General features: G+C 37.6%; 2 protein-coding genes across 3 annotated transcripts in view; one reads left to right on the top strand and one right to left on the bottom strand.

Moving 5' to 3' along the window:
* Window positions 1-5,091, top strand: part of LOC134145820 (netrin-4-like) — a 57,246-nt gene extending 52,155 nt beyond the window's left edge. For both annotated transcript variants that reach the window (XM_062585743.1, XM_062585742.1), the window contains exon 10: window positions 496-5,091. In XM_062585743.1, the coding sequence (XP_062441727.1) occupies window positions 496-632 (137 nt within the window). In that variant the 3' untranslated portion in view covers window positions 633-5,091. The remainder of the gene's footprint in view (window positions 1-495) is intronic.
* Window positions 5,092-11,313: 6,222 nt separating this feature from the next.
* On the bottom strand, window positions 11,314-22,990 carry CHCHD4 (coiled-coil-helix-coiled-coil-helix domain containing 4). Its single transcript, XM_062585746.1, has 3 exons — window positions 22,877-22,990; window positions 20,267-20,365; window positions 11,314-12,704 (listed from the first exon to the last, which is right to left on the bottom strand). The coding sequence occupies exons 1-3, from the start codon at window positions 22,896-22,898 to the stop codon at window positions 12,409-12,411; spliced, it is 417 nt and encodes a 138-aa protein (XP_062441730.1). The 5' UTR covers window positions 22,899-22,990; the 3' UTR covers window positions 11,314-12,408.
* Window positions 22,991-23,033: the final 43 nt, after the last annotated feature.

The following is a 23,033-nucleotide window of genomic DNA, read 5'->3' as shown; positions in this document are numbered from 1 at the left end:
GCATGAGTCACACTAGCTTAAAAAAAAAAAAAAAAAAAAAAGTGGGGGGGATGAGGCAGGGAGGTCAGAATCAAACCTAGTCATCTGCATGTGGAGGCACTGAACTTGCAAGTGGTAACTCCCTGGAACTGAATCGATTTGGGCACTTGTGATTTCTGCACATACACATGTGAGAACAGCTAACCTGTGTGCCCAGGAGTCAGCATTGAGAGGTACATGAAGGTACATACACATAAAACCATGTGTGCCTAAACTGGAATATAAAAACTAGACATAGCTGGCTAAGATGCTACATGCAACGGAGAAATTGCTTTATGTGATTCACCATTGCTTTACGTAATGGAGAAACTTAGCATTTAGTCTTATTTTCTTCTATTTATTGACAGACTCCTCTCTCTCTCTCTCTCTCTCTCTCTCTCTCTCTCTCTCTCTCTCTCTCTCTCTCTTCTCTCTCTCTCTCTCTCTCTCTCTCTCTCTTTTTTTTTTTTTAACTAGGTACCGATTATCTTATAGCAGGCCAGGAGGACTCTAGGACAAGCAAACTCCTTGTGAACATGAACAGTCTGGTGAAACCCTGGAAAGCATATTTGGGAAAACAAGTAGCAGATATTCTTCGAACTGGATGCAAGTAATTCCTGCTTCGAAGCAGAAAGTGATGAACTTTCCCTTTTAATAACACTGCAGTGAAAGGTGTAGTTAGTTCATTCATTCCCATTCAACACGCTCCTAGCTGAAGCAATGAAAGCAGACTTACTATCCTTTCTCCTTTCACATGCTTAGACAGGAAACCTGGGCCATGACAACTTTTTTCAAAAAAATATAGTCTTATCATGCAAAATTACGTGTTGCATCATACACAGGTTACAAGTTGGTTCTTAATTTCAGCCTGATTCCACCGCACCCAGAGAATCATTCTACAAAGCAAAACTGAAGATATGGATTAGCGTTTCCGCACTTCAGGTCAGAACCTGACGTTAATGAATATAGGCTGCTTACATAGTGCATTCATTACTTGGGTGTAATTTTCTGTATTTAAGTGACCACTAACCAGCAGCAATTTCTTTCAGCTTTACAGGTGCCATCATACTAAACAAGCATGCCAGAAGAAATTATTTAAAAAAGCTCAGATATTTTTATTTACCATCAAACTGCAACTAGACCAATATAACGTGTTGATTCCTAGAGGACAAAATTATCACATTGCTGCACAAACTAACATGGGACTTGGCTCTGATGAGGTCCTCTATAGAGATGTAAATTGCTATCATTAATTCTTAGTACTAAGGTCTGCTGGCTCAATGGCTCACTTTTGATTCCAAACCCAACTCTTACTCTCCAAGATCATTTTGCTCTTTGCTGCAGTACTTTAGTCTGCAACACCACACAAAGGTTTTGTAGCAACTGCCACCAAAAAGCCTTATGCTAGGGAAGAACCACCAAGACACAACATGAGAGGAGCTAGAGGCTCTAATGTTGAGTTTATGATGCTACAAAAACAAGCAGGCAAGAGAAAGAGGAGGCAAATGGATTGGTTGGACTGTGTATTAAATGAGGTAACTACAGTGAGATGGAAGCCACCTGGCTCTTCTTACTGTGCTCAAGACCACTGGCATTTGATTGCCTTTGGTGCTTTCATTCTGCTTTACTTCTCTTGGTCACACTTCCAAGTTAAAATACTGAAGCTAGGCTGCCTTCCTCCCCCTCATTTCTTTCTTCTTTTGCCTGAAGATTTTTTTCCAGAGAGGTACAAGGATGGTAACATCTGCACTCTTGGCAAAGTATTTCTGTTCTGCAAAAGCATTCTTCCTAAATTTATTTTAGCCTACTCTACCATAATTAAGAGGTAGCTAGTAAAACTAAAATTTCCTCAAAATACTTAATTAAGGAATGATTTAAGACCTCTGTTCCTGTGACAGAGAACTCATGATCAAATGAGGCTGGTTATGTTCACTCATTAAGTAAAGGAGAAATTATAATGGGTCAGCTTATTCTTTTTGCAGATTACACAGAAAAAAAGTATGCACACATACTACTACTGCATGCTTCTATTTCGTGCCTGCACTTTTATTTTTAATGCTCCCAAGGAAGACAGGAAGAGATATCTAACTCTAGTACTGTATGGCTAGCATACATAGTATGCAGAAAAACCTAAACCTAATGCAAATGGATAGAAGTCCAAGGTTATGATGTGAAACTTAGGTAAATCATCAGTTTGTTCTTTTTATCACTAGGGACCTGAAGAAACAGCCTCTTTCAGTCCATTGGTTGCACTTTCCTTAGGGTTAACTGAACATCATAAAATTTCTAAGATCATTTGGAAGTGTAAGACAGGCAGACACTTACAAAATGAAAGTCTAATTTTTCTCCTGACAGTGCATAAACAGTGTTTCTCCCCCCCTCTTTTCAGCAATTCTCCTCTCCTCTGTTGCATTCCTTCTTTCTTTCCGTTTGTCTTGCACGCACTTTATTATTTATTTGCTGTTATCTAAAGCAGTATCCAACAATGTGGCATCTCCAACAAGCCATTAATTTGGCTTAATTTGAAACATCAGCTTATAGAAGTTAAGAGCATAGCAACTGCTTTCTTTATTGGCTCCAGAAACTGTCTTACAACAAAGTGATCAACTTGTTCTCTTTCAAAGACCACACACATACACACACACACACACAAAAAAAAAAAAAAAAAAAAATCTACAGGACTTCCCAGTGTGTTGTCCAAGGGTGTATCAGAAGAAATTAAAATCCTGATTAACTTTTTTTGAACTAAAGAATACACTTTTCAACACACGCCATTTTGTCCGCTGAAGATGTTACTTATGATCATACTCCATATTGGTTAAATAGTCAGTATTACGTTATGGTAAACTTCCATATTCTACTTTTTTTGTGCCAAACTGGTGATTCTGTGGGGAGGATAAGCACCCACACTGTTCCTTTCTGCAGATGAACACTGTTTGTTAACGAAGTCATTCACAAGTATTTCCAGCTACTACTAGTAAAAATACTATTTGGAACAAGAATATTAATACCCCAGTGAGTTCTCCTGGGGGCCTGTTGCAATACAAACGGTTAATGACCACTTTACTGCAAACGCCATTATGTGAACCCAAGATAATCATCCCTGTATCTCACACTTCAGCTATCTCCACAGTGGGTGATGCACACAACAGTTCTACAAGCTACGTCTACTAAATGCCCTCCGTTAGCTGGAAACATTGCACATTTACGTTCCAACTGCTAGCTCTTGGTTAGTGGCTTTGCTTTATAGGGTAGCAGGTATTTTGGAAGTCCAAAATTAATTAGAAAGTCCAAAATGAAAGCATTTAGGGTAAGCCAGTGCTGCAAGTTGACTTTTTATTGCTATTACTACCTTTTGCTAATCAGGTATCTCTAAGTTCACCAAGATGAAAACTCAAAGAATGGAGAAAAAGTTCCAACTTGCACAGAACTACCACATGCAACCATTTTTTCTGCAGTGCTTTAACCCACGTAGCCTACCTGAAAAGAAGTTTCCAAATGGAAATGAACTGCAGAGAATGAGTTAGAACAGGTATCAATTCAAGTAGAACTGAGAAAGTTTAACACGATCACCACCATGAGACTTGGGAAAGGAAATTTAAAAGATTTTGGCTTGTGAACTGGGACTTCAGGAGAAGATGAGCATGAAACAGTGCAAGATGCCATCTATCTTCCTAGCAATAGCTGTTACATATTCCTCAGAAGAACAAGCAAGGTCATATATAATGAATGAGAAAAGCTACCATAAAAGCTACTTCTATCACAAAGGAACTGTTCTGTAGATCTGTGTACAATCCCATGTACCTTGTGAATCTCTCTGTGACTGTGTCTCCTAGGTGATATAGTAATACAACTATTAACATGGGAAAAAAGATGCATTCACCCACTACAGAAGAGGATGGACAACTTTTTTTTTTTTTTTTTTTTTTTTTTTTAGTACTTCTAAAATACGCCCTGTCCCTGAAACATCCACGTGAACAACGCTACAACAACCAAATAGACAAGGTGCTTCAGGGGCAGTAGCAATCATCCCAAACAGTAGCAATGATGTATTGCATTGAAACACTGCATGAGGATGACATAAAAGTTTACCCATAAGAAAAGAAATCTGGAAAGCTGGAGAAAATTTATAATAGAGCAGGCAATAGCCTGAAGCAGAAGCACATGTAGTTTTCCATAGATAGCAGCAAACTCAGGATTGTTGGAGGCCAAAGTAGCTCTCTGAAACAGCTGTGCAGCATGTGCATCCATGAATAACATGGTCATTCTGGCAATAGAGACTCTAGAGAATCAAGATAGTTCATTAAGTAGTCGTTACAAGTGCTGAGCCCTAACTCCAATGTAGTGATATATTGCTACTAATGCTTCTCCATCTTCTGCTCTTGGCAAACAACTAAGAGGAAAAAAAATGTACCTATGCACAATCATCTTGTGCACTGCTCTTCTGGGAGTGGCTCATTGCTATAAATAATAAGTTTTCTCTGTAGTGTTTACCATCTGTCCCAAAATATTTCCATGGTGCTTGATGTAAGCTTTCTTTGAATTGATATAATTCACACAATATGCTCTCTAAAGCCCCTCAGACCTGGAAATGTTAGTGTGTTATTTGTTATGTGTTGTAGCACATTTTCTTTTTTGTACTTAAAACTTCAATTAAAAATACTTAGAGATTTATATTGATGTGAGGTTTGAGATCTATTTTAAAAATTTTACACCATGTAATCCTCAAACCATGTGCATATTAATTCTTTTTAAGTTAATAAACCACAAATATTCCAGACATCAGGCTCTTGTTTCAATAGTCTTCGCACAGAGCCAGGAAAACTGAGAAAAGCGTTTAGCTAATAAGGCCACCATGAAACAAATTATTCTTCTATTGAGCAACTTCTTATCCCAGGTACAGCTGATTAATATAAGCAGTATGTTAATTTAGTAACTCATCAAGATCAAATCCTACAATGTTTTACATGTATTTGCAGGTATATTATTTCCTTACAAAATACATACATAAAGTTTCATGATTTGAGGTCTACTGAGGTCTAAAACTGTTCCTTGGCATATAGTTGTTTTGTGGGATGCAAGGCATGAAAATAGAAACATACAGTGGGTAGGTAAGAGACGCCTTAACTACAACTGCTCAGAGCTTGAATACATAAGAGACTGTTTTGGTCCCCATGGTTAAAACAAAACAAAAACATACTACAGAGACTTACCTTTGCTGCTCTGCAGTATAGCTACCTTTGCTCTTTGTTCCACCGTACAAGTTCACACTGAACTTGTTAACTTGTACTAAAATAACTGTACCTCTAATTCCTGGTCTTCATTCTTCACACTTTATTAAAATGACAAATACTGCCATTAAGCCTTAAACTTATAGTTAGTGACGTGAAATATTTATTATGATGCATCACTTTAAATACACAGGTCCAAGTCCGAGATCAAAATTCTATTTTAGGAGATTGTGACTGTGTATTGGTACTGGATAAAAGTTTTACATCAGGTGTAGTCCCTTCATGACAAGTACTATGGGCCAGTGTGGGATAACACATAGTAGAACTTTTGTTAGCTCAAATTTGCAGGCCCTCAGCATTTCTGCCTTTTCAGAAATAGTAAGTCTAGTTCTGAAGATAACAACTCCAATCCATCTGAAATATGGCTTTTTTGGGGGGGGGGGGTGGAAGCCACATACAAGCACTGAGGCTATTTCAATATTTAACTGTGCAGGTAACACCTATTAATAACATCTGTACACATTCATAATATAAAAACATAATGATTATCCACAGGACTAATTCTAAATCAGGAGCTGCACCCAAAGCACAGGTAATAAGTACAAGCACAGAATTCAGCTACTAAATTCTGCCAGTCTTCACCCATTCCGTGCAGGGCCAACACACAAGATCAGCTGGATCCAATTTAGTTCTTTAGCTTAAGTAAGTTCTTCATGTTGCAAGCAGAAACAACAGTCCCCTGGACCAGAGAAGGAAACAAAGCCAGTACCTGTAAAGAGAAAGGTGAATGTCTGCAGAGAAGTGGGATGACAACTATGATAATACTGTTTGAGAGCATACAGAAAGGGGAAAACGCAAAGCAAAAAGGGGTGGAGATAACACCACTCTGGTAATAGCAAGAAAAAGAAAGGTTAGAAATCACTGATGTGGAAGTTAAATACTCCTCTCCTACACAGCACCCTAAGAAGGGAATAGGTGCATTGCTGGTGGATGCTTTCATCTTCTTAGGAAGCATAAGGAACTTGTTGCTTTCATAAACAAACACATCGACAGGATCGGTCATCAGATCTGGTACAGCAAATCCTATGTCCACTTACCCATCAAATCATTGTTGCAGGATCCGGGTTAATCTGCAATGTGCAATCACTACAAATCTTCCTGTGCTCTTTGTTTTGGCTACAGCAGGGCCTTCATGAACTGTCTGCTCGCTGATATATCAAAACTAATCGTAACATGCCTCTTTTTTTTTTTGTACATTTCTTCTCGTTTTAGAGACTGCCTCTCAATTCAGGCTCTTGCTGCTGACTACAGTTTGTACTAAAAACAGGGAATTCTTCAGGGAGGGGAGGAGATGAGAGGGGAGAAAAGGGGAGGGAGAATAAAAAGGCAAAGGCCAAGGATTCCTGAGGAAAGTGAAGTTAATAACAGAAAGGAAAAACAGGCAGTTTGCCATTAGGCAGCCACAGGCTGCCACATTCAGCCCTTGATACCCCTGGGAGGAACTTCTCACCTCCAATTTTTCTTTGAATTGCAAGAAAATAAAGCAGCAACAAACACTGCACTCCTCACAACAAGCAGGACAAAACGTCCATTATTTAATTTCATTTAAATTAACAAATGGTGGAAAATACAGCAACATTTCAGGTGTTTCAGTGTGTTGTATGGGCTCCTCTCAGTGGATCTAGATTTATGAAAAGGCTGTTCTAACATGAACCATTGGATGAATGCGCAGGGTACTCAAATCATAAGCCCTTGCACTTCTGGCAGTGATGGGTGCAAAATCCATGGCAAGCTTTTACTAATGCTATTAACATTTTAATAGCAGCAGTGAGAACTTCTCAGTATGTCTTAGTAAAAACAGCAGTGCATTATATTTGCTAATACTTCACCATTTTAACATTTGCCTCTACTGAAGAGTCTTTGAACCATTTCTTGATCTTGACAGTATCAAGATACATTAACATCTGAGAGAAAGATGAGCTTTTTCTCTTCCTTCCATACTCAGCTAAATATCCACAAGTCACAAACCTGAATTCTAGCTATCTTATACAGTTAGAATTAGCCTACAATGAGGGTAAGAACATTTAGAAAAAAAACCATACATATTAACACCTTAGCATTTCAGGCCTTCCAAATCTCATACTCTGATTATAGATTCACCAAATTACCCAGTTTAAGTTTTGCAGTAGTGTTAACACTGATGCCTTGAACATGCCAGGTGTCTTTTAGTATTAGCAGGAGAGCATAACTCTAGTATTCCATACATTATGTTCTCTCTGTTCTTCTTCTATTGAGCGGGTCTTTTCTCTTAATTTTTCTCAGTATTACCTGCAAAAATTCAGCTCCAGAGGGGCCAAAATCAGTTGAAAAAATAACTGCAGACATGCTGGTGCTTATCTACAAAATAAAGTCACGTCCAATGAATAGACCTGATCTAGAATAAATGACAAACTGCTGGTAGTGTCTCTACATTGTTCTAGATCAGCACTGCTAGAATTTCAGTAAAAAGTAAAATAAAAGTCTAAGAAGCATAGAGTATCTCCCCCCTCCCCTTTCCTTAGAAATAAAAAAATAGGTCCTACTTATTTAGATAACTTTCCTCACTATGAGATTCGTGGACATGAACAGGTTATATTACTCTATGTTTTAACAAGGGCATTCTCAATAAGAATTGCATAGGATACAGATCTTGTTTCCAACTTAGCTCTGCCAGATTCCCAGAATAAACAACAAGATATGTCTTTCCATCTAGACACCTTATTGCACGGAAGGAAAAAAGCAAATTAAAGTCATTTTCACACCTGAGACAAGGTCTTATCTCTAGGAAAGTTACTAATCACAATTAAAGTTAGGACTTTGAAATGCAAGTAGGCTATTATTGCAGGGAAAAGCAGAAAAAACTAAACAGTGAGTAAATAACTTTGAAACATTCTGAAAATGCAGTTTATCTAATGTTTATCACTTCGCAGTAGTTAACTGTACATTACAGGAGTTTTTTTAAACATATATTAGACTGTAACAGACAACTTTTATAGGATAACTTTATCCTTGTCAGAACATGTGATACATTGTGTATTGATTCAAATTAAGTTAGTTCCCAGAACAACCCCATCCTTACAAGCAAGTTATCACAAATTACATTAGAATTTATGGCCTGCATTTTGCAGAGGTTTAACACAGCACATACAGTCCTATCCAGTCTTAAAAACTATGACTTGTTTCATCATTGCATTTACTCCAGAATTACGAGAGTGTGCAATAACTGAGGAGACTGTATGAAACTGGAGAATTGAAGTATTAAATACTAATATTGTGCTAGGCAGTATTTTAGGGGTAATGATAAAAAGCTGTAGGGTGAATCCAATTACAATGACCTGGGTTTCTTTCCTAAAAATGAAATGGATAAAATCCAGCTAGAATTACATTTGCACATAATCATTTGTGTCAAGTAATCTACGTTAAAGACATGTTCTATTATGTCTAGAAGTGTTTCATGTCTTGTTAACACTTTCTTCTAGCTAATCTTTAATAAATACTCAGCACTTTAGATTTTATAAGATAGATATCAACCAAAAGGCCCAAGCTTAAAGATCAATTATTTCAAATATTTTCTTCTCCTCACCTATGAATACTTTTGCCTTGACATACAGAAGCATCTGATGAAACATGCATAAAATCACTGAAAAATAACTCCATGCAGGCAATTCCTCAAAAACATTTAAATTTACTACCTCTCCCAAAGAATCGGTAGCTCACGGATGGCGGACAGAAAACCAAGAGAGTATTTATGAAGCAAATAAACACATAAAAGGGAAAAAAAACCAACAAAACAACACTTACAGCAATATGCAGCTGCAAGTTTTGTTTCCAGATGCTAAAAAGGCAACTTCCACATATTGCCAGGGAGTATTTTATCATCTTTATTACCTACTAAAATAACCACTGATTGATTTTAAGTTTAAAATGGAAGTTACAAGTACAAAAGAAAAAAAAAATCACGTCAGAGCAATGCTGGAAACATAAACATTATCTGTACATAGACAACTGCATTAGTTCACACAGCAAAAGAAGAAACCCAAGACAAGGTATTTTCTCCTTTCCTCCAGCCTTAAAAAGAAAAAAAAAACTACTACTAGAGATGGGTAAGAACTCTCCACATAAACTCTGTGATACTTCCAAGGGATGCATAACAGCGGTCAAGAGAGACAACTTGGCCCCAAAATTCCATGATCAGATTCGGCTGCAGAGTCCAGAATCCACACTGAACAGTCTCTCTTCACTTCAGTAGGGCCAACAAAGTGGATATATATATTTACAGTTGATCTGCCTTCTAATTCCTAGTATTTCATGCAAGTGCAAGCATACTAGATTGTCAAGAACTTAAATCTCAGAAACAAGTTTGAATGTGTTTACTTCTATTAATATAGCAAAATCCAAATTCCATGGCAGGAAATGTACTCTGAGAACTAAATACCAGAAGACAGGTAGGACAGATTCTGCATCTAAACACATCCTTGTCCTTATTATTAAGTTTTTAACAGTAAAACTCAGTCAGAAAAAAGAACAGGCTGACACTGAAAGCAAAAGTAGAAGCAATAAAAAAAGAGAACAGGGGAAGAGAATGAATGAAGCTTGATTGTTTTAGTCAGACATACGTCACTTCCAAATTTAAGAACTTACCCAGAACGCAAACGCAGGGAAATGACACGATTATTTTACTAATTTGAAAATTAGAAAGAAAATTAGAAATTATTCCCCATGGGGGGGGGGGGGGGGGGAAGAAAATGACACAGATGACAGCTTCCACAAACATCTCTTTAAAGCTATGACTACCTTTCTCAAAATATCTTAAACACGTTAAATAGTGGTTTTCACAATTTTATTTCTAGTGTTAAGGTCCCTTACACCCATCTCATTTCTGTACAAGATCTAGCACAGCAGCTCACCAAGCCACAACAGATCGACAGAAGCAACTCTACCCTAAACAAACGTTCAAGTTCAACTATATGCTGTAGGTTACCTCTGTAAGTAGAGGTTCAGGTGGTCCCTTGCTACCATACAACTAGAACTCTTGCACTTTACATTCAGTACACAAGTGCTATAAACAATGTTACAGAGAATAAATCCAAAACTTGTAAAGCATCAAGGCAGCGTGGGAAAGAAAAGCACAGCAGAGAATAGGAGGCAAAGAGTTCTTAGAACAGAGCACTCCTTCATGAACTGTTCTTGCTTTTTTACAAACAACGCATTGGATTTCCATTTGAAAAACCAAAAGCTCAGGTGCATGTGATTTGTTTGTATTTGGTGCCCAGTGTTTATCTGATTGCCTAACATTTCATTTTCATGGTCCAATTGCCTAAGTGCCAAGATTTATCACTGCTGCTTTTGTGCCCATTTACTCAGGTTAACTTGGCATTTGTCTTCTTGTGCTTGAAAGAGACACACTGAGAAGCAGCCATGCTTTACTTCTTTAAAATGCAAACACATGCTGAAAGTACCTGCTATCCATCCCTTCAGAACTGAATTACTGTCAGCCACTTAATTTCTTCTTTTCTTACAATTTTCTTGAGGATCCAACATCTGTACTGAAATATGAAGAACTCATAGAGATCTTAAATTTTAACAGAAATTCCTCTAAGACATTCAGAAGCATCCCCACTAAGATTGAAATAATTCAGGTGAACAATAAGACACCAAAGTGTTATCCGGAAGCAATGTTGCCGAGTGCTTGAGATTCCTGCCCACGGAGACAGGCAAGCATTCAAGCCTTACTAGATTTACTGTTATACTACTGCCACTGCAAATTTTCTTTACTATGTTCTAGTAGGTTAAGCAACACATACAGAGGAAAGCTGCAATGGACACTTACTGAAGCCAATGTTACAGTTGATTTTGTAATATGATTCACACAACCTGTGCTTTGCTAGGGAAGAAATACAGTGCAGCATTCCCTTTATCCACAGGTATTAAGCTACAGTGAATTATTTTAAACTATTCATAATTCTAAAGTAATTCTAATGTATTTGGACAGCTTTTCAGGACCTCAAAGCCTTTATAGTGCTGGTTCATGATACAATCCACTATAGTTACTGACAGTGATTTACATTTTTTGTGCTTCCCTGCTAGGGGCAGAGAGAGAATGGGACAGGAATAAAAACCAACAGATTGAAGCAACTGGTCTTCACAACACAAATTAATTCACAGCCTGCTTACAATGCAGAAGAATGTCATGGTCTCTCAAATCCAAGCACTGTTAATGAAACCTCCCCCGAAAGAAAGAAGAGCTTTTAATGAAGGGTTTTTTTTTTTTTTTTAATATGCACTTAAGTCACAGTATCTGTTTGAGATCACTACCCTAGGTGACATTTTCATTTTAATCCCAAAGCTTTTTATAAGAATCTGTCTATACACTGAAGAAGCAGGCATCAACTAAGAAAACTCACACACAGTGCTTTCAGAGCAAAAATAAAACAAGTGATTGGCATTTTTTCCATTCATACAAAAAGTTGCACAACAGACTATTTTTTAAAATGTAAAAGTCATCACAATCAGTTAATGAAATCAAAGGAGCCACACATTGCAACATTTTTCTGGCAGTCCTTACCTAATGTCAGTAGTAAAATACAGCCATAATCTAAATAATGCCATTTGAAATTAAGTTTACAAATTCTAAATTAGGTCATTTTCTACATTCTGAATCACTGGCAAAAAAGTCTTAAGGAAACCCAGTTATTTAATTCAATTTCTATTCATAGAACAGAATATATTAAAAAAAGAACAGCTACTAATCAGAACACATTGAAATGAAGACAGACCTGGTGCACTAGTGGAAATTTTAGTTGAAAGTTGTGCATTTTACATATTTAGAGATATTTTTCAAGTCAAAACACTATCTGAGAATTGGAGGGAAAAAACAGCTGTTGAAGTTTTGGCTGTGCCCACTAACAGGTTACACAGTACATACACATACTCATTCTTTTTGCAGTATTTATTTGCAAGGCTGTAGCACTGAGATTTCTCCTTCTGCAATAAATTATTTAATATGATACAGTGTATAGAACAATGGTGAAACATTTCTTGAAGACTCAAAAGACAGACACCCTGCAAAAGTCCATGTCTGAAAATAAGAAGTGGAGACAACAGCCTCCTTGCATCTTCATTAGCTAGAACCCTTCTCTTCTTTAGCTACAGAAGCTTCCACAGAATTAGCTCCTATATCTTTGCTTGGCTTCTCCTTCTCTTCTTCTTCATCTTCTTGCGGGTAAAGATCTGGGTATTTCTGCATGCATTCTTGCATGGCACGGAATTGGTCCACACAGTCTGATCCCTTTATTTCTTCTGTGCTATAGTGGAAACAAGAAAATGCTGACTTGAACTGTTCCCCACAGGGACCACTAGCCATTCCACCAAGACATGGGCAATTCCAATTGATATCTCCATTGGGCAATATCAATCCTGAACAAACAAAAGAGAGAAGAAAAGTTAAGTGCTCCTTTCAAAAATTAATTTCATCCCACAAAAGCTGCTACACTGCAAGTATAATCTGAGGTACCAGTATTGCCATACTGGTTCTGGAGCTTCAAGAGTGCGAATCACCTTCCATTTTCTGGCTAGTCTACTTCTATCTCTGATCTGTATGATCCATTACTGGGCACAAGTGAGATGAGTTCCATCTCCATATTGGAATTAAGTCTTTCTCCCTTGACTATAGACTGCTGAGAATATTCTAAGAAAATTCCAAAGTGGAAGTAACCATGAGTTGGAATCAAGTCAATCCACTCGACAGACCTGTCAGAAGAGCATGCAAGCCTTAAAATGTTGTCATACAAATCATGAGAACATGAGAACTTAGTATCAGCATTAAAAACAGAACTCTTTCAAATCAAGCTGGAGGGATGCTTTTTTTTTATTTTCTTTTAAATGAACGCTGGAATACTAAATCACAACTTTACCCTTAAAATTTGAACAGGAAAACTAGAACCACAAAAACATAAATAAGTTTATTCATTAGACATGCACATATCAACTCACATGCCATAAAACAAAAGGAATAGTAAGAGCATGCCAGCATGCCAAGTTCCACCATCAAAACAAACAAACAAACAACCTCCCCCTCAGTTTTAGATTACAAACGAAAATGAGTTAAGACGTCATTTTAGTCTCTAAAAGAAGAGAAATGCTTTAGTGGTGGAAGACCAAGGTGGAGATTTAAATTAGCAATGTTCTTTGAGCTATCAATAGAGATGACAGAGTTCAAGCAGAACATTTCCCCTGTAAATTCTGGAAATTTTTTGAACCGTCGTGCACAGAAATGTAATACTTGTTCATGCAGACTTCTAGAATCTCTGCTATATTGCTCTAAGTAATCAATACATCTTCATTCCCTTTCTCTACTTCACATGAGCATACATGCGGTTATGCTCCTCTACAAAAAAACTACAGAAACTCTATGCTGTCATCCAAGTTAGCTTCTTCCCTACTTTGACAGTTTCCTCTTCTCTAGAAGTCAGCTTCCCAACTTCAACTTCAGGTTGAGTTTCAGCAGAAGCTGACAATATGTGCATAAAATTGAAGTTTACGTGCTGGTATGCAACTGCCACTGTCAGAGAACAGAGTTGCATCAACTCTGATCTGAAGAGAAAATTATATTTAGGGCCAGGTGCAACTTAGGGTCACCTAAAATGCTATCACAGACTTCAGTAAGCCTACTTATTGTCTTGTCCCATGGGATCATGAAGTTCCAGAGATGTATTTCACCCTTGCTAGTACCGCCTTGGCCACTGGGCCACACTACTATGAATCTTATGTATTAGTAGAGCAACAGCAAACCATGTTTTTGTTATATTAAGAGGAATGAATAGAAAATTACATCCTAATTTGCAATTTGTTTATCACTGCTCCAACTTGGTCAATCCAGTTCAGTATCAAGTTACACTGTTAGTCCTTTCTTGGTGTTGTTGAGTCTCTTTTACATTACTGTAAGTAACAGTCTCCTTAGCATGACTCTGTCAACTGACATAATATTGTCGTTTTTCATAGACAGAGTTTTATCCAACAGGATAATTTTGTAAAATATCTGTGATAATCACTGTACTGACCAGATATACCTAGTACATCATATCATGGCATCTCTGGCTGTCTAGAAGAAAAATAGAACTGCTCAGACAAGGAAATGGATGGCTGGTGCCAAATTCTTTTTTGCCAAGAACTACATAAAGCAGAAGAGACATTGATCATGCAGCGCAGAAGAACTGTGGTTTGCTTTGTAAACTAGATTTTGAAGTTCTATGTTTCTCCCCACTGACATCAACCAGTCATTTTAAACACTCATTTTTCTACTATTTTAACACTTCAAAAATAATACAAGGAGTTTTGAAATATTCCTGAAGACATCACAGCAATAAAATTACTTGTTAAACAAACCTCTTAAAATAAAAATAGATATTGTTCATTTTAAAGCCAAAATTGCCTTGTGAACATTCAAATTTTAACAAAGTATGAGTCACTCCTTAAACAATACATTCTTGGATACCACACGGACATTGGTTTGTACATATTTGATCACTTAAAGTGGCTTCAGTTTCTGATGCTATCAGCACAGGGGCTATCTTTTAAAAAGGAAAAAAAACCACCTCACTGATAAGTATGCATTCTGCTGTAGTTAAACAATTAAGTGTATCAGCTAGCCTAGAACACAATTAAAATCAAAACAGATCTCATCCATCACTCTCCTTGAAGCACAAGCCTGCAACAGATAGGGTGTACGGTGATGATTCTCAGTTCTCTAGTTTAAAGCTTCTTTCAAATGCAGCCTGAACCTCACTGATCCAGCGGATTGCAATGTTCTTGAGCCTGCACTCAGGAAAGAAAAACTCATCCTGTTTATATCATAGCAACTCAAAGTTTGGTTTAGCCATTACCTGCTGACCTCACATATCCTAATCTCTTTCACCTCAGGGAACCTGTTAATATCGTGGATATGTTAACACTTGTCTTTGTACTTGCTATAATGAAGTATCAATCTTGTTCTGATAAAACTTTTTACAAGCCAACCGTTCAAGTAAAAAGCTTTTCTGCGAAGGTGAGATGACAGAAACATACGAAGCAGGATTGAAAGGGACTGCATAAGTCATAAAAACAGTCCTGTACATCTGATCATTTATTTTATCAAGCTCTTCCTTAAAAGAAGGAAAGCATTTTCACTTCACCAGTCCTCTGTGGAAACCATTATAAAACTTTGTCTCTAAAATAAGATGACCAGAACAAGTCTGGAGAAAAACAGACTTGTTCTGTTTTGGTCTGTCTTGGTCATAGCAACAGCCTGTTCAGCAGTTCTATAAGCACTTTCAGCCAGCCTTCTTACCACATATGTGATGCTAATACTATTTTTCATGCATAAAATTTACTAGTGTCTTCTTCACAGAAGTCAACTAAAACAAGAAATCATTCTAACCCACTGGAGTAAAGACCTCAATGGTCTTCTAGGTTTAAATTTCTTCATTTGCAATACATAAGACCAAAAGCACACTCTACAGTAAAAATATTAGTTTTTAATTTCTGCAATTCAATACTGCTGCAAATGGATTCTAAGTTGTTTCCATCAGCCATAGCTGTTAAAAGGCATATACAGTGAACTCTGAGATGCTCTGTGATATAGACCACTAAATTTGAACTACCCTTGTCGGTCTGACTTCCCATTTCATATGGGCTCATCAGATGGTATTTTTCTTTCAGTGCTTTTAGCTCAAAGTGATTCTGTACCTTCAGATTTTGGTCACTGAAACTTCACAACTGATAGTACAGAAATCAAGAACTCAGCACAATTTTCTTACATTATTTTTACATTATTTTCTCTCTAGCGAAACCAAGAGTGCATTTTCTCAAGTAATCTACTGACCAAAATACAAAGACTAATGTTTGTTAATGTCTGATGAAAAGTAAGAACTATGAAAAAACCTACATTTTTACCTTAAGTATGAGAAAGGCCCCTACAAAAAACACGACATCCCAAATAAACTAAGTTTAATCTGTATTAGAAAACAGCACAAATAATGGCATATTTATATAATAAACTTGTTCTCTCTTAGATATGACTGTTCTGTATATAGTACAGCAGAAAAGATCAAAAGAATTATTAGGGTGAATTATGCCACAGAAGTTGAACACTGGAAACCAAGTCTTTCATTCAAAATAGAAGCTAAATTAGAAAAGCCTGCATGTTACTTTACGTATAGCAAAGTCTTTTCCAATTTTCTTTTAAATAAAAACCACACATGAGACAGAGCTTCTGCACTACAACATATTCCAAAATGTTTTGCCCATATGTCTTTTTTGCCCATAAATTTCTCTCCCATTAGATGCAGTTACACTCTGTGTGATATGTGAAATGTTTCTCTGTTTTATCTAATGCATTGTAGCCTGAGACAGCTCAAGTGAGAAGTTTTCAGAGAGCCCTTAAAATGTGACAGTAACTTATCACATGCTAAGAATAAGCTTAAGTATTTACGCTCACACATACAAATTCTCTTTCTAATCATACAGATAGATACACATTTCCATCATAAGGTTTCCCTGACATAACTAGCTTCTGGCTTTTTCCTTTTTTCTACCATGAAGTAGAGGAAGCAGGTGATTTAAGGATTACTTAAAAAAAAAAAAAAGTGCCTTTTCTATTCTGCTCAATAAGCTCTCCGTATCTAATAAAAACCTCTCCATATCTAATAAAATACACCACAGAGGAATCACCAAATAGAGCATTTAAACAAGGAAGAAGCAACTCCTTGAATTTTAGCTAGTTTGCTATCCAAATAAATGGCACAAGCTTATATACTCATTACATAGGTACAATCAGAAAAAAAGAGTAATTGAGAGTGAGTAGGAGCAAGAAAGAAGTAAAAGAAATCTCTCTATAGAGGTCATAAGAGAATTGCATCCTGTATTCACATTCTAGGGCCCTTGTAGTATATCTCTGTATTAGGCTGCATGACCCAAATAATGAGATAGACACTTTTCTCTGAAAATCTACTGTCAAAAATAGATGTTTAATTCCAGGACAAATATGCATCCACATGCTGTTGCTAAATAGATACTTTCTGTTGACTAGAATACTTTTTGAATGAGAAGAAAGATTGTAACCGGTAAGTGGGAAGACTGGTAAACTTTAACCAATGACATACAACTTCAAGCCAACCTGTATACAGGAATTTTCTTAGCTAAAGAGCAGGCTACTCTGTTTAGCCGCACCACACAAGGTGACTTAACAGTTCAGTGAATTAAAAGATTCCCATGGGCTGGTACATTCCCCAGATGTGCTATTTAGAAACAGTTGGGTTTTTTTTCCTCTTTATTTTGCAAGCAGCCTCTAGTTTTTCCAGGAGACAAAAAGTCCTAGGCCAAAGAAAAGGAATTGAAAACATAACTCCACCACTTGATCATTAGAGGTTGTTACCTTTGCACTTTACAGACAAATAATAAATTTTTAACACGTCTGAGACGAGATTTAAAAATTCAGATTTTGTTTCATATAGCATACTAAGCAGAGTAAATACTGTTTTAAAAACCAGTTCTCAGATGCTGTTTTCTACGTAAGGATGAATGGCTTTACAAGAATCATTTTCAGGATCCATCTTCTAGTCAAGTCAAGATAGTAACAGATGTAAGTGCAACTTGGATTTCATCGCCTATAACAGGTTGCTATTTGAAACCTTCAAGAGCTGAAGCACCATCCTCACGAAGACAATGACAGCACATCCCAAAGTACAGTCTGTTTCCACCAAACTGGCAGAATGTGTTGCTGGCTAAGAGTCAGTGCCCAAACTGCTTAAAATATGAGAGAGAGAGAAATTCTTGACATATACTAAACTTCAGCTTCTGAATATCTTTCTGAAATAAGACATAGCCACTGATGGCTTGAGTAAGAACAGAGAAGGAAAAAAAAGCTTCTTTTCCTTTTAGGAAGGATATCAGGTCAACCTCAATCACACCAACCCTGTCATATACTTGAAAAGCCAGTGAAGCTTACTGTTGAATCAACATATCCAGTGTTTATTTCTCAGTAAAGAAAAATAAACTGTTTCTAATTGTGCGTTTCACTGAAGTTGATTAAAACTGAAAGATTTAATCAATCTTTTCTGTTACTCGTTTTCACAAGAGTATCCACAAACAGTCCCCAAAGTGATTCTGCCTTAAGCCAGTCAATAGTGCTTATGCATTGACAATGACTTGGGTTGGATATAAATTTCACAAATTTTAAATTACGCTTAATTTTCTTTCTAGGAAATGAGTATTGCATCCTGATAAGGCTTGCTTTACAAAACACTCTAGCAGGCTATGATCAGGTCAGAGAAGGAATTTAGGATTCAGAGCATCTTTGGCAGTAATGTCTAATTCTTGAAAAGGAAGATACTGATTTGACCACACCATGGAAAAATTGTTATTCAACTTGAAATAAGTTTATTCATTCAGGTAATGATCTAAAACAACATAAAGTTTCTAAACTCTCTCTTCATTGTTTTCATTTGAGTCATTAAAAATTGAGTAGACTCTGTTGTCTAGAGAATGAAATGTTTAAATGCAATTGCTGACTGTGCATACTGTTTTAATGAAGCTTTAAAGCTAAGATAGGCAGCTAAATGTAAAATCATTTAAACATAATTCAATGTATGGAAACAAAAAGTTCTTTTAATGACATAAAAAGATAAGATTCTAATTGAACTACATACTATGTCAGCTAACAAAGCACCCCTGTGCTCCAGCTGCTAAACTACGCATAAACACTGCCCTCTAAGGGTCACAGAGTTACTTGCAAAGCTTTTAGTTTTTGAACAAAATTTTCAAAACAGTTAAGGGTTTATTTCTATCTCAGCTGAGTTGAAAGCAATGAGATCACTTCACACACAGAGACACAGAAATTAAAGCCAAGTAGGCAGCTGAGTGAACTGTCACAGTTTTCCTGAACTGCTCATTATTCATAGCTACACTATATTTGATCAGAAGTTACAACACAACATGATTTTAAGTGAGATTCCTCAGTGAAAGCTACCTAATTTAAACCAGTATTTTAAAGGGCAAGCAAAAGAGGCTAACAGGCCTGGAAGCATAAAAGCAATTCCATTTTTTTTTTTAACTCAAATTCACTAATGTTCCTGATAACCTAGGGCAAAATTTACTTAATCACCATGACAGGAAGTAAGAATAATTTACCCAGTAGAAACAACTCCAAATATGATCTGTGCAACCAAAGTTTTACAACTCCTGATCTCAGAAATATTCTGATCTCTCAAATCTCCTAAATTACTTCATTTTCAGGATAGACATACTTAGGGTCAAAACTGCAGTCTTCACTAAAAACTTGAACTAATTCTCCTCTTTTTTTCAGACAAGACAGTTACAGTTGACAACCGAATAATTTAAAGATGTCTGTCATATGGTATCAAAAGATTTTTGTACTAGTTACTGATTATATTACTACTAGTACAGTAAAAGAATAGTCATACGTATAATTCATATTAAAAAGAATATTCAAACATTGCAGAGGCATTTTTTTCTGCACATAGGCAGGTGAGCAACTCATCTCAATGAGTGCTGTATATCTTGACTCAACTTATCTGAAAACTGTACTTCATTATCTAAAGACAGTGAAATATAACCCAAATTTTCACTGGTTAAACTCTGACTACATTAATGCAAGAAAGAAAAGAAAAGCTTTTTCTAAATATCTCTTGCTGCTAACTGAAACTATACACCAGCAACTGACGTATTTGAGTGGACTACACTGAAAAAAACATATGGAAAGCATGTTGTATGTGATGTCCTAACTCAGAAGTTAAAATTGCTAAGATTTTTTGGTGTTTATTTACTGAATAACCAGTGGCCCTATAATGTTAATCTTTAAAAATGAATCAGAAATTTGTACCTGCTCCCTGCAAGGTTTGGCTCTTGTTGCTGTTGAGGATTACTAGAATATCATATAATATGATGCAAAACTGTTTACTTCCACTTCTCCGCCTGCTACTGACCTTGTTCTTCATAAGGGTCATTTGGGTCATCTGCAACCAGTTCAGCACTGCTTGGTGTCTCATGGTCCTCTTTGGTCACAAATATAATTCTGTCTTTTCCTGTCATTTAAAAGAAAACAAGCGAATTTCAGAGAAAGACAAGACAGAAAAAGTTGTTTACAAAGATGCTGAACATCACGTGCTAATAGCTAATTAACTCCATTTAACTTTTTAATCACCTTCAACTACAACAGTTGCTGGTTCAGAGGATCACATACAGAATGATAATTTCACAAGTATTGACAGGAATACTGTTAAAATTGTAAGAGACCTGGAAATAAGACCTATAAAAACATCAACATAACCTTAAAAGATCAAGTAGTAATTAATCTAGAAGGAAAATTACGGTGGTGAGAGAAACAGATCCTGTCCCCTTTTATCATACTCAAATTGCTGTAGGAAATTATTTTTATTAGCCAACTGGAACAGAAAAAAAGACATAACTCAGCAGAGTGATTTATGGTAAGTGTTTCGGTTTGGCAGTGGAATTAGATGTCCATGGAGATAGGGACAAGTTCTCAATGAAGAGATGCAAGATAAAACAAGTACTCATTTCCATGAGACACCAAAATCAGCTATCAGGACTCACAGTACTAGGTAGTAGCAGTGGGACTGCACACCATTTCTGAGCTGTGGTGGCATTTGAGAGACACTTCATAGAATTTTGAAATTTAAAACCCTCCTGATCTAATGAGGTTAGGACAGTGGGGAAAACACAGTGCAATGACAGGTGCTGGGAGTAAGCAGCCCAAAATAAGATTTCTTAAGCAATGCTACCTAAATATGAAGCCACAATCACCAAATGCACAGAAGAAACATAAAAGTTACAGCTTCACTCTTGTTATGCAGAAAAGGATAAATAGAGGATAAAATAGTTTAGAAAAAATTGTTTTAAAGCACTCATTTAAATATTCTTCGAATATATCAGAACAGATCATCCATTTAATTGGCAAAAATATAGAAGCCAACTGAAACTGTATTGCTCTTAAGTTCTAATTTTCACAGTAACATACAGTAATAGCTGCAGATCGTAAAACAGTTTATTGAAGAGCAAAATTAAAAAGTTATTCCAAAACGAGCTTGAACAACCATCTTACATGGACTAACCCAGATGAAGGGGTGAGACAAAAGAAAAAGTAAACTAAATCATAGGAAAGTGTTTGGTAGAATATTTATTAAGATCAGTAGTCTACCTTAAGACCACTGTAATTTATAACAGTGATCTGGATTAAAGACTACAGTCATAACAGCGCAGAATAAATTATATTGAAAGGTAGTGTCAACATTAGCAAGGACAGAAAAACAACACAGTGTTTCCTGCTCTTGCGCCATCCTTTATTTAACAAAGGGGTTCTGTAGGAAAAGAAAATTAAAAAAAAAGAAAAAAAAAACCTAATAACCCTGTAAAGACTACAGGAAAATCTTCTAAAGGGAGGCACAAAAAACAAAATGCAACACACAACCAGAAAAAGAGCATCTAGACAGATTTCTTCCGAATGCACAACTGATTATTAATGGAGTGGGAAAAAAAAAAAATTCCCAAAGATCCTCCTTCATTCTCCAAACTCTGAAAGGCGACTACAGCGACTCAGCATATTAGAAGTTATCACCTTCCTGCTCATCAATGCGACCTCAACTAGCAGATGTTAAAATGTGTACTGATTACAAAGCAAACTAAAGGGAGTTTTGAAAAGCAGATACATCTAAATCCCTTCAAACAACAACAAAAAAATTTTCTCCTTTATGAACTCTGCACTGTGCTCCAGATTTTACAGCATGGAATATCCAGTGATTTCTTATATGAAAGGAACTAGAAATATATAAACTCTAACTCCTGTCACTGCAATTGCTGTAGGATGCTATGAGAGAACTTACAGAAGGTACTTGCACAGATCAAAGAGGTTGTTAAAATAATTAATTTTTTTTAAAAAAAGTAGCACAGGCTATGACCACCTTATCGCTCTACATAATCAGCATTCAGTGTGCCAAAGTTTGCCATTTCAAAACGACATTTAGAACTAGAGAATAGATTTTGCCAGCTTGATACCTTACACTGAGTCATTTCACGCTAGTCAAACGGAGAAAAAAAAGAATCCCCTCGGGCATCAACTGGCCAAAGCTAATAAGCAGCACGGCCCGTGCAGCACAACACCGGGTAAAGGTGCAAGAGCCTCACCCACCACCCCGCCCATCTGCTGGGGAGGGGTAACCTGGCAGCAACCTCCGGCTGCTCAACCTTTTACAGTTTAACCTTTACTCGAAGTTACCGCTCCCCACAGGAGCGCGGCCGCCCCAACCGCCAGCAGCCGGGCGGCCTTTTCCGCTCCGCGGCGCGGGGCCCGCAGCGGCCGCCGCCGCCGCCCGCCCCACAGCCGCGCTGCCCCGCGGCTCCCGCCCGCCCGCCGCGGGGAGAAAGGCCTGGCCGCGCCGCCGCCGCCACACGCGGCCCGGCCGCCGGCGGCTTTCCCGCCTCGGGCTGCGCCTTTCGCTCACGGCCCGCCCCGCGCAGCGCCATCACCGGCCGCCCTGCCCCGCCGCGACATTGGGAGGACACCCCGGCGCGGCCCGCACCTTCTTGCCGGCAGTATGACATGGCGGCGCGGCCCGACGGCTTCCCCCCGCGGCGCGGCACGGCGCGCACGCTGACCCGGCCGGCGACCCGTTCCCCGCCGCCGCCGCCGCCGCCGCCCTCCCCGCTCCCACCACAGCAACGGGCAGCGGCGCGCGC

Source organism: Rhea pennata, chromosome 12 (genome assembly GCF_028389875.1).
Source record: "Rhea pennata isolate bPtePen1 chromosome 12, bPtePen1.pri, whole genome shotgun sequence".
Taxonomy (NCBI): domain Eukaryota; kingdom Metazoa; phylum Chordata; class Aves; order Rheiformes; family Rheidae; genus Rhea; species Rhea pennata.
This window is presented reverse-complemented; position numbering and strand designations above follow the sequence as displayed.

What these genes read in the sequence shown, in the direction of transcription:
- CHCHD4 (XM_062585746.1), bottom strand. Translation starts at nt 22,898, where the DNA reads ATGTCATACTGCCGGCAAGAAG. An exon ending in GTCATACTGCCGGCAAGAAG is followed by an intron (nt 20,366 to 22,876) that starts GTGCGGGCCGCG and finishes TTTAAATGACAG; the next exon opens with GAAAAGACAGAATTATATTT. An exon ending in TGACCCTTATGAAGAACAAG is followed by an intron (nt 12,705 to 20,266) that starts GTCAGTAGCAGG and finishes TTGTTTGTTCAG; the next exon opens with GATTGATATTGCCCAATGGA.